The sequence below is a fragment of the Diorhabda sublineata genome, chromosome 4 (assembly GCF_026230105.1).
Source record: "Diorhabda sublineata isolate icDioSubl1.1 chromosome 4, icDioSubl1.1, whole genome shotgun sequence".
In the NCBI taxonomy this organism is placed as follows: Eukaryota; Metazoa; Arthropoda; class Insecta; order Coleoptera; family Chrysomelidae; genus Diorhabda; species Diorhabda sublineata.
The window spans coordinates 27,658,615-27,671,127 of NC_079477.1; the positions used below are offsets into that span (position 1 = coordinate 27,658,615).

Genomic DNA, 12,513 nt, shown 5'->3' on the forward strand with positions numbered 1-12,513 from the left:
ATTTCTCTATGTGAAAGGTGTATCAAAGAAATGCTACTTTCAAATATGTGTTTATGGTTTATCTTAGTAAAGCACACTTGGAGTTACATCGTCACTACTTGTGCAAAGAAAAATATTATGCTATGTTAACACGCTTTTCGATGCTCATAAAAGATCCACTAGCCCCATTTACTTGGTTGCGAGGGCTCGTTGAGGTTTTGTCGGAAAATGAAGCGAAAGATGTACACATCTCAACGTGATCACATCCGTTCGGAGAGAGCTCTTGAGTGTTAACGTAAATGCATACATCGTAAGCGCAAAAACTGACACTAGCCTGGAACTGTCACAAACCAAATCAGACAGTCTATTTAGACGCGTTTCTAGATTCTTGTCGAGGCTTGGCAAGCATTCAAACCTTGCATTACAGTGGAGGTGTAATCAGTCGACGAGAGGCAGAAGCAAATAGCCTGAAAGTGGCATTAGAAGTAGATCGCAATTGTATGACTTTCATAGATCAAAATCTACGTATATTGTTATTCTATGATAACTTCCATATGTGAAACATCACTCACGTCATATTGACACACTGTAATGTTTAGATACATTCTCATCAAAATTCTCAGTGAAAATGAAAGTTCTTTCAAACCAAATACCATTCAAAATTCTCAGTATTATCAAAAATCATATAATATCTTACAGAAATTACGCATTGATAAAACGACGAACAAAAGAAACCAACAGTAAATTTTCCCAGTACATCATTTTGAGAGCTAATAAAGATGATTTTCCAGCTATACTGAAAGTCATGCATGAGACCTTCTACAACCAGGAACCCACATGTTTCTCTATCGGTATGTTTTTATTTGGTAAAGAATCTATATTTCTTTTTTGTAACTCTAGCAACTAAACAAAACTATCAAACTGAAAAGTCACTAATTTTTGTAGATTCACAAGTGATATTTTGGGTCCTCGACATTCAAATGCTATTTATCACTTTTCCTACCAATACATTACTTGGTCTCTTCTCAACACCAATTGTCATTCTCAAATGAGGCTGATTTGATCAATTTCTCATTATTATTATTGGAAACTCTGTTTTTATGTTGAGTACTCATAGGGTATCTATTCTCTTGTACAGTTACAAAAACCAAATCAATGTATAGGTCTGAAACATAATTCCATAATGGACGAAACTGTACTGCAAAAAATGGCCGAGGGAATAACAGTCGTTGCCAGATGTAAAAACAACGGTTGTGTAGTAGGAGCCGCAATAAATGAATCGACAAACCCTTGGGATCCAGATTTGAAAGAAAAATTGGCGTGTAGCGTTCAATGTCCAAAAATGAAACACTATCTTCTTTTTCAGGTGAGTTTTTTACACATTATGGTAATATAATAACCACGATAAATCCATATCAAAACATTATTAGTTTGTAATCCAATATTCAGCAAGCTCTTTTAGTCTTTTAGACATTTTACTTGAATTTCGGTTAATTCGTGTCGCACCAATGAAATTATGCAGATTTCAAATAGCGATGTATTGTATGTTTAAAAGGACCATGAGAGTCCGATAATCAGCGACTGCTGGTATTGAGTTGTTCACCTTTTAATCCACGAAAGTAGATGATTTCAGCACTAACGATCTTCAAGCCTCAAATTTCCATTATTGAAACGGTTAAACCAATACTGTGCCGCTCGCTCATAAACTAGGTTGACATTCAAACTTACATATATTAGACCAGGCAAACTCGACCAAAAGTTATCGGTCCGCTGGAACAGATCTTGAATCCTTAAGAAATATTTATCAATCAAAATTGACATCAAAATACTGTTTTAAATAATTTCACACTTAGTCACTGAGATCATAATCTTGTTCGCTGTTTGTTTGTTACTATTATTCATTTCGCATTCTTCATGACTGTCTAGCTCGCAACCTATGCATTCTCGCAGTTGGTACCCATACCAACAGTACAGTATAAACAATTTAAAGCGGTAGGGAGGTGCCGGTTACGGGTGACGATAGTGCATGGTCATTTTGTATGTTTGTAATTTTGCCCTTTGGGGCTTAGTTTTCACCCTAAGGGGCCACCCGGGCCCTCGGAGAGATTTTCGAGTGTTGGATTCAGAACGAGTGCCTTCGAAAACGATTTCCTCCATTCCTTATATATTTTTGATCTTTGATGAAAAATTATGCACTTATAGATGCATTTTATTCACCACAAATTCAATTTCTATTCGTGCTATCCAGAACTGTTGCCTCAAATTGCTTTTATTTTTTTTCTGAAGACAATGCAACTTTATGTTTAAATTTTAGTGTAGGTAATTTCATATGTGAAAACCGATATTACTTTTGTAAAGTATTACTTCTGTAAATTCTGCTGAAGTCTGTAAGCACAGCTTGCACCGTTTCATAAACATGTATGAAACGTGGGGTCATCACTCCACACTCGAAACAAAAGAACGAAACATGGACCCAAAAGGGAGAACTAGCTCTAAAGGAGGCGAAGATCGTTCCGTTTGCAAGCAATATCATGACGTCGGTTTTTTGGGATCCGCGTGGGATAATTTCCATTGACTATCTTGGAAAAGAAGATTCTTATTATAAAAAGGGATCGAACTTATTGAACATCTCTGGGAAAAGTGAATGGAGCTAAAAGGAGATTACCTTGGATCATTTCCAAAATTTTTGTGTTTCATTTGTTGGCCAGGTACCGCTGGGACCCACGCTAATCATCTCTCTATCTTTCCAGTTCTAGACTATTTACACTTATTGCTTCAATATAAGGAAAATTGTGATCAAATTTATTGATTATGGACTGAAATTTTATTGTCTTTGGTTAGAATTGTAGCTTCTCTTCCAAATAAACCGGTAGGTCTGGTTCTTAGACCTTTTTATATGTAATAAATGGTCTTTCAATTAATATCAATATTTCAATAGATAGATATATCAATAGAAACTTTTTTTTGATAATTTGACATAATTCCATTCGTTATCGTTTTGATAAAAAAAATATGTTTTAGGCTCATGTTCAGCGATCTCCTAAACTCTGGGACTGTTTTCATGTTCAAAAAATCTTTGAAATAAGTAATATTTTCGCCAAAGGAGAAATGAAGGATCCTCAGCTCATGACAAAATTGATACAAGAATCTAGATCTTTGGCAGCAGACTGTGGATATAAAGTTGTTAGAGTCAATGCTAGTACCCCAACAATTGCTAGCATTTGCGAAAGTCTCAACATGAAATTAACAGCAGAAATACCTTTCTGCTCGTATTTAGGAAAAAATTTAGAACCAATTTTCAATCCTCCACATCCATTTGAATCCGTAAAAATATATGTGGATGAAAGTCCACAGAAACATTTGATACAAACTAAAAGGAAAAAATAGTATTATCAAAACTATTAATAATAAAAGTGTTTTACTCAATTTTTGAAACCTTATATTTCATTTTTCCACCTTGACCCTGTATTATAAACAAATCTGTGGAGAGTGTATCGAGCAAAGTGTATAATAAGCTAGCGGTTTATCGAAATTACTGCTCTAGAGTTAGAGCTGAAAACCAGTAAAGTTGTATTTTACCCGGAGCAAGAACTTTCCTAAACACGTTGAATCATTTTGACATTCCAAAATGTCTCTCGGACCTAACCAAAACCCAACATTCAAGACAAATAACGGAAGTTAGTTTAGTTTCATGTTAATTGGTTTCCTCCATGCCGGTTCATATTTCAACATGGCAACTAGTTTACTTGAAAAAAGTTTTTGTTTGTGGACTACGAGGTCCAATCTCATAGTAATAATAAACTTAATTTCGATAGGATTTTTATATTCGTTCGATTCCATTTAAACATTAATTGGACCTATTTTTTCAAACTCTTGCAATAACTTTGCTTAGATGTTTGTTTGTGAGTGAATTCGAAATCTAGCGACATAATTTTTATTTTAATTTTAAAAATTTCAAACACCTCAAACCCTTTCCAAACTTGAGATACCACCGTATCGGATCTAGTCTATGAGAATTGACCCTAATGGTTCCAAGTTTCGTCGCTGTGTAGATGTAGATGGATCTCTGGGTGGAGGCTGGTTTGGAGGATCTAGCAGGCAAAAAAAATTTAAGGTAGATTTCTGAGTTATACAAGGTATTAATTCATATACAAACGCTGTACACTAGCATTTGCAGTCGAAGAGCCCTCATATTCTGGCTCCAACAAAAACGAAGGTGAACTAAACAATATCCTAGGTTCACCTTGTATATCCTGGATACTAATTACACCCAAATCAGCTATAACTTTGGATTCGCTGTCTTTGCTAGGGTCGACATATTTTACATGCACCACTCGAAACATTATATGACAAACTTATTTCAGCAACGTGCGAACTGGATTCACCTATGCCATGTAAAGTTTGGTATTTTAGATCGACCAAATATAAGCATCTGAAGGATTTTCTATTTATGTTCCCTTGGAATGAAGTGTGCTCCAATTCCAGTGACCCTGTGTGCAAATTTTAGAAGTAGTCTTGGCAGGTATGAAATCCATGGTTTGATAAAAACTGGAGTGGAGTAATCAATAACAAAAATGCAGCTTATCGCAAATAGCGCTCAAATCGTACTGACGAAAATCGTATAAACTTTGTTGTCTTGCGAAATACCTGCAAGAAGATCATAGATGCTTACTAACGATATAATGTCAGAGTGAGAAAAATTGCCCAAATGGATCAAGGTCTGTTACAAAAGGCTTTTGTGAGTCAAATATTCCATCGTTGACTGTAAGAAAAATGGCGGTCTTGTTGGGTCGTATGTTTGCTTCAAATTCAACTTTTGTTTCGCAGGAAAAACTACAACCTCACTTGCTTGAAGTTGGTACGTCTATGCCAGAAATAGAACTTTGTGTGACAAATTTTCTGAAAGGCTTCATCAACCGGGAACCTCCTGGCCCATATCACAAACGTATGGACTGAAGCTTTAGAGAAATATGGGGAATCCAGAGCAATTGTACTTCACTATTTGGCGTGACAACCTTCTAAATAAATTGAGATCATACGGTTTCTCGTTCTCATTCATCGGCTAGCTTAGTATCTCCCTCAAAGACTGATCCATCCAGGTTGCTATGGATGGACTCACCTCAGAAAGGTTAATATAGTATGAAGCTTTCTTTAAAACTTTCAAAAATGTTGTCAGTTCTTGCTAGAAATTTAAATATTCTCAGGTAGTTATTAAATTTAAACTTCGTTTCTAATTAACAACAATTGAAACATTTTTTAAAATTATATATGTCTAAGGGCGGAGCACTTGTAAAACCAATATTGAAGCTACTTCGACAGGCATTAAAAAAAGCGTATTAATAATTTTTATATAAAATGCGCAATTTAGTTGTATACAATTGCATACTTGAGTGACATCTTAGTTAGGATCGGAGATCAATTCCTTGAATAGTAATTTCGTTTGTACTATGACCAGAATTATTCTGTTTAATAATACAGAAGCATCAATAAATAAAATATGTAAAAGGAGAATTAAATCCATTCAAATGACGTTTTGTGAAAGTCATTTTGGTATCACGTTATTTCTCCTAATATCTATTTAATATACGAGGGCTGCTACTTAAGTTTTGATCGTCTTCTTAGACTGTCTTTGAAGACGATAACTTGGTTGGTGTAATAGTAGTGTAAGCAGTATGTTCAGTATGAATATCACCAGCGGTTCTAAAAATTCCAGCTATTATAAAACTGCTCCTTGTAGTGAAACTGATTTATATAGGATTTCGATGACATCCGAAAAATGGTGGAAACTAGAATCATTCTGCTATAAAGCCACCCTCGTATTGCACAGTTTGTGTTCCTTTGATCGCCTACCAGTAATTTACAAGAATTAGAATTGTAGCTACAAGAAATAATAACTAATTGAAATAGAAAGCTCTGAATGTTTATAAATTTGAATCTCAAATTTCGATTTCAATTCGCTTATAATTTTTTAACGCGTAATGCTCTTCTAATTAATTCGTTCACCATTTTAATTATAATGACGCTTTTTAATCATCAAAAATGTTGATAAAGTTATAATGAATTTCATGCAGTAGATTATCACCTAATTGTAAAAGCACGGGCTCGTGCAATGGCGTGTTTATATTGAGCGATAAATCACGTCACGTGGCAACCTTTTAATTTCCCGCTATTTGAATAATTGCAGACAAATTGTACTATCTATGATGAGCGTTATTTAAATATAAAAATGAAATTTGAGATTTCGATACTTTCAACATAATCCATAATCCATATTTCTTGAAATAACTGAGAAATTTTAATACCTTATGTCTACAATCCAAAATACAGGTCAAATTTACGTTTGGTTTTATCTGCTACCATACTGCACGGCATTCTCGTGTCCAAATTTTCAGTTAACATGCGATAGAATCCAACGGCGAATAAAAAGTGAGAGAAAATTTTGTGTACACCATAACGAAGAACGTGATGAATATGACGAATATAATCAAGGGAGAACTCAGGAGCCGCCATGAATGGTTTTTCAAATATACGCGGATGCCTGTTGGAACATTGGATTTCATCTTATGAAGAATCGGAAGGAATTTTGAACTGAAACGAACCTGCAAATGCCAATGTTTCCTGAGGAGACGTTATATGTAACATTTTACACCGTGTGCGCGGTTGCACCGAGACATGAAAATATACTGCAAACGTTGCGGGTATCGCGGGCAATGTCTCCCGAATATGTTCAGTTTCACAGACGAGGGGAACAGCCAGGCGGTACCAATGAATTGTCGCTTGCCACTTACTCAAGTATCACAACTACATCTAAAAACAATGTAAAATATATGCGGGTATGTCGCCTTTTGTATGCAGGCCGCCGCCATACGCTTAGTAGTGTAACTGCGGCCTCTAGAGTTGTATCTAATTCGGTAGATTCTCCACAAAATTTCATACAATTTTTCACAATATACGAGGTCTCGCTATCAAATGAAGAGACTGGTTACGAAATAGGGTTATATTATAAAAATTGTTCTAAATTCGAATGCTCCCCTTCAATATATTCCCCTCCTCTCTCGACACACTTTTCCATACGTTTTTAATCGAAGTAGTGCTGGAAGTCTTCTTCGGTGAGTGCTTTTAGGAGCTCTGCTTTTTTTTCGATTCAACGCTTCGATCGACTCAAATCGGGTCCCTTTCAAAGCAGATCTTTTTCTAACCTTTCAAGGAAATCTGAACAGACCAGTTGATACAAGAGCTTTTGATCTGGCGTCAGATTTTTTGACACCAGCTTCGCACAGACTTTTGTCATGTGTAATACCTCGTGTAAAATTTTTCTAACCGTTTCCAAATCGGCGTTTATAGCCTCGGCAATCATCCGAATGCTCATTCGATGATCTGCACGCACAATTTGTTTGATTTCAGTCACTGATTCCGGAGTTGAAACAGTCATAGGGCGACCGGGGCGCAGATCATCTTCGGTGCTCTTTGGCACTCATTAAAGCGCTCACACCACTCAAAAACACGCGCACTGGATAGAGAATTGTCCTCATATGCCTCTTGCAACAATTTATACACTTAGTATGACTTTTGTTCAATTTAAATTTGAGATTGATGCCTTGCTTCTGTTTTTCGTTATACAGGGTTTTCGGCACGGGAAAAAAACAAACAAACAAACCGCTACTGCACAAATACTATAATAGTATTATAATATAATAATACTATAATAGTGTTTTCGGACGTGCCATAGACAAGATATATAGATATCCAACGCACTACTCGTTTTTCACCCCACCCTCTAGGCGCAGTCTCATTATTTAATAGCTAGACATCGTATACATATTCCTCGACACATTTTCACTTAAATTATAAATTTTCTAAATCGTTGACCGTTGACCTTGCCGCCAAAAAGTAAGGGAAAAAAATAACGTATTTTTTTATTACAACAAATCCAATAATTTTTGGTACAAATATCTGTCTTTTTCTTCTTTCTAACATGGATAACCATATCAGTAGGCTACTGCCTGTTCATTGTCCGCAAGACTTTCCCGGAAGACTGAGTCGTCCATGGTTGAGGTGGTCTTCTCTGTGTTCTTCTTTCTTCCGGTCTGTTAATTTTTGCGTTACTAACGAGTGATTGTGTTTTATTTTTTTTCTATGTTTCTTCCAGAATTTTCGTCTCTCTTTCACCCACTTTCCTATGTCTTGTATTCTACTTTGCTAATTGATTCATTCTTTGTGCGTATGTAAGGATAAGTCGATATTTCCGTTCCTAAGTATCGAAAATGATTTATTCGTTTAATTATTTTTGAATCGATTTCCAACTTACATCGTATCGGTTATTTGGACGTTACTAGGCATTTGGTCTTCTCTGTGTTCTTGTGCTAAAAGAATTTAGTGGCCTTTGAAGATTATCTTTAGTATCGGTCATTAGGACAGCAGACAATATTAATTTCTGGAGTAAATTTTCTGTGCAGGGTTTTCCATAATCACAACACTATGATAATATTTGGTGATGTAAATAAAAATGATAAGATCATTTATATGTATGTATTATAGTTAAAAGCAACTTCCACACTACACAGAACTACTCACACTCACTTCATTATAATGTATAGTTATTTATTTCAAATAAAGAGCAAGACAGTATAGAAAGTCGCTATTTGCTTGCCACTCACCACATTACATGTTATGCTGGACTGAGTACAACAAACTTTCCTAATTGAATATGTCACCATTTTAACCCGCCGAAACTTAACATGGGGGCATGTTAGATGAAGGAAAGAACAAGCTGGAGACGTTCTTGTATACCACATATGCTGTGGTTATTAGGGAAAATTTTGACGCTTTAGAAACTGTGATTTCTTTGCTACATAACATAACTAGATGAAAGATATTTTATAATAATATGGTATACGAGTATGATTACAAGAAAAGTCATTTTTTCACTTTCACAATTACAAACCGTTCTATGGTTTCTACTGAACGATACATTTGGAAGATTCAGTTATCCTATATATTTCCATAACAATATCGACGAACCACTTAATTGAATTATAATCCTTTCACAATTTTCAATCTATTATAGTGCCAAAGATAAATTGAATATATATAGTAGAATTAAAGCACTATGTTAATGATTGAAATTCAAAACCAGTACAAAAGAACATTTTCCCGAGAATGATTTTGTTATTTCGTGCTTTTTCCACTATTGAAAATATTTTAGGGAAAAATTATGAAGTCAAAGTTAATCTATTCAAATTTGCTTTCATCTTATATGATAATACTTGACTTGAAAATACAGTTATCATTAAAAAAAAATATTTAAAAATATTGTATTTGAATTTCAAACAAATGCTGCTTCTAATTTCCTCAATTAGTCATGTTCTCCTTTCTCTTTTGGGTTAATATAGTTTTTTTTTAAATTCTTGTTTCGTAAATTAATATTTCCAGATATTGGAGTATATACCATTATTTGTTTCTATTAACAGAATGATACATTCATAATACAATAGGATTCTCTGAAACGTTTACAATTGGACAGATACAAGACATTTTGTTTTATGTTTCAAGACAAACACTTTGTAAGTCGATTAACTTTTTTTAGTCATACTTCAACATTTTCAACCATTCCATAAATTGCTTAAGTCTTCTTTTGCACAATATACATTTACTTGTGCTATATAAATTAATTATAGTTTAGAAAAGAGAGGAAAGTCCCTACTACTAGATCTGGAGAAAATGATTTATGAACACTCGTTGGAACCATTTAAAAGTTATTTTATTTCTTAAATAGTGACATATTTACAATTTACGCTCTATATTTTCCTTTTATTTGTTCACCTTCTATTGAATAAGTTGCCGCTACTTACATTATCATTCAATGGAACTGCATGAACTTTTGTTTGTGCAGGATCACCCTTCACAATCTCCTGTTACGTCCGTTTTTTTCATTTGACAAATTTGAACAGATCCAATTTCATCATTGAATGTGCGTTTTCTGTTACAAAATTAGTAAATTTGGTACCCAGCGCATGGATAGCTTATTCATGTCCAATTCTCAAACTTTTTCCATACCCACAACCTCTCTTATCTCTTTAATCGTAATTCGAAGGTCATTCAGGTAAATTTCATGGAAGTTTCCGGAGTATAGTTGATTCTCGCAATTTTTTTAGTTCCTGAAACGAATAAAACCCCGCTTGATCTCAATTTCTCAATATTTCAGGATCGCAAATGATAGCACAAAGTACAGCACTTACTAATTTTTTTAATCCATGGGCACATGTGGACGTTTAATCTAAATATTCCATGTTCAACGTTCTACCAAATCCAAGTTCAGATCAAAAAATTTTTAGACTATACTCGTATTAACTTCTGTTCTGTTACTTGTCTCCTTTATGTGCCTTAATAGGATAATGTTACATATTTATTGCATTATTTTCTTAATGAATATGAGAAATTTTAAATTTAAGTGCTCGGAAATTGAGCTAAAAAATTCCCTTACAAGTGGATTGACAAATAGGCTAGCAAATGTATTGCTGAAAAAAAAAATGATTTTCCTCTACATCGTAGGGATTTTGAGACTTTCAAATGTGATGCAAAATCTAAATTCTTCTTCATTCAACAAGGTTGACAGCAATTTATCCATTTCTGTGTTATTTTTAAAACATTCGAATCGTTGATAAATTGTTCAGTCAAAAAAAGTTTTGATTTACCTTGTGGATTTTGTACACATTCGAGTTTATTTTTATACAACTTTTCTGATTTATCGATCAAGTTTTATCCAAGTTGAAATAATTTGAATTTAGACAGTAAATTCGAAAATATGATATTTCAAACAGGGCGATACAAAATTTTTAAATCCGTTGAAAGTCCTAATGTTTTAGTAAATAAATATATGTAACAATCATTTTTGTTTGTTAATTCACAATTATTGAAGTAAACGGTAAACTGGTCAAAAGCCTCTGAAATAAAAATCACTTTCACGTATAAACGAGGTCTGGCTATTAAATAACGAGACTACCCGCCTAGAGGGCGCCCTAGACGGGTGAGGTAAAAAACGAGTAGCGCGTTGGGTTTCTAAATATTTTGTCTATCCCACAAGAGCAACGTATCAATCTCAAATTTCTCGTTAAATTAAAAAAATACTCCGTCTGAGTGCTATAAATTGTTGCAAGAGGCATATGAGGACAATTCTCTACCTCGTGCGTGTGTTTTTGTGTGATGTAAGAGCTTTAGTGAGGGACGAGAGAGCAATGAAGATGACTAGCGCCTAGGTCGTCCTGTGACTGTTTAAACTCCGAAAACAGTGACCAAAATCAACCAAATTATGCTTGCAGATCGTCGAATGAGCATCCGGATGTTTGTCAAGACTGTAAACGCCGATAAAGAAACGGTTAGAAAAATTTTACACGAGGAATTACACATGACAAAAGTCTGGTTGGTGACAAAAAATCCTACTCCTGACCAAAAGCTCTTGCGTCAACGGGTCTGCTCAGATTTCCTTTAAAGGTTAAAAAGGTTAAAAAAAGATCTGCTTTGAAAGGGGCCCGATTTGAGTCGATGGAAGCGGTAAAGCAAAAAACGGCAGAGCTCCTAAAGATACTCCTAAAGTTTTGTGGCGGGTGGAGGAGAGTATATTGAAGGGGAGCAAACACTTTTTCGTAACCAGTCCTGTTATTTAATAGCCAGACCTCGTATATATGGAGCAATTTTGTAAAATACTTACATTTAGTTGAGAATTGGAAAAAAAATTATGCTGTGAATAGCATTTCTCATTTAAACTATGAAATCCCATATACAATGTTCAGAATTTTAAATTTTAGACATCCTTCCTCTCAACAAACATATCTCCTTATTTACCGATTCAAATTATGTGAAACCAGCTTCATCCGCCACTGAATCATGACATGTCACACTTTTCTCAGTTCTCAGTTCAGTGTCACACCTGACACTGAACCTACTAAGAACGGAATTGAAAATCAACGTACTAGAATCCTCAACAACATTTCTAATATCACAATCCAATTTACCTATGACCCCAAGCTCAACATCAACTTCTTAAGGTAACCTATGGAGCAACAACAGTATGACAGAACTTCACAAAGCTTATCCTACATCTACTACAGAACATCTTAAGGGAGGGAAACTACAATACGAAGACTTTGAAGCACATATACAACAACTGCAAACAACAATATAGCTAACCTCAAATCATGTTACCCAATTCCAAATGAATTGAAACTAGTTTCACCTACCAATGAATAATCCAAAATATGCATGACATCTACAAATTTTTCTTTGCTCATGATATGACAGATGATGTGAAAAATGTCTTCACAACACTTCTGGAATCACAATCAAGGTTGCACATGATCTCAAGTTATGGGGAATCAGTATGACAGCAATTCACAAAGCCCATCTAATTCTCATCCGTCACAGTTCTTTTTACGCAACAACAGTAAGAATATTTTAAAGCACATACTCACCAGCTCTGGACAACATATCAATAATTTGATCTGGCGCATAAACTTTAGGAGACACTTAATTTCCCAA

The 12,513-nt window shown here is 34.7% G+C and overlaps 1 protein-coding gene across 1 annotated transcript; it reads left to right on the top strand.

Annotated features, from left to right (window-relative positions):
- Window positions 1–607: 607 nt before the first annotated feature.
- On the top strand, window positions 608–3,366 carry LOC130443343 (uncharacterized). The gene is made up of 4 exons (XM_056777913.1): window positions 608–830; window positions 880–932; window positions 1,118–1,345; window positions 3,001–3,366. The coding sequence occupies exons 1-4, from the start codon at window positions 608–610 to the stop codon at window positions 3,364–3,366; spliced, it is 870 nt and encodes a 289-aa protein (XP_056633891.1).
- Window positions 3,367–12,513: the final 9,147 nt, after the last annotated feature.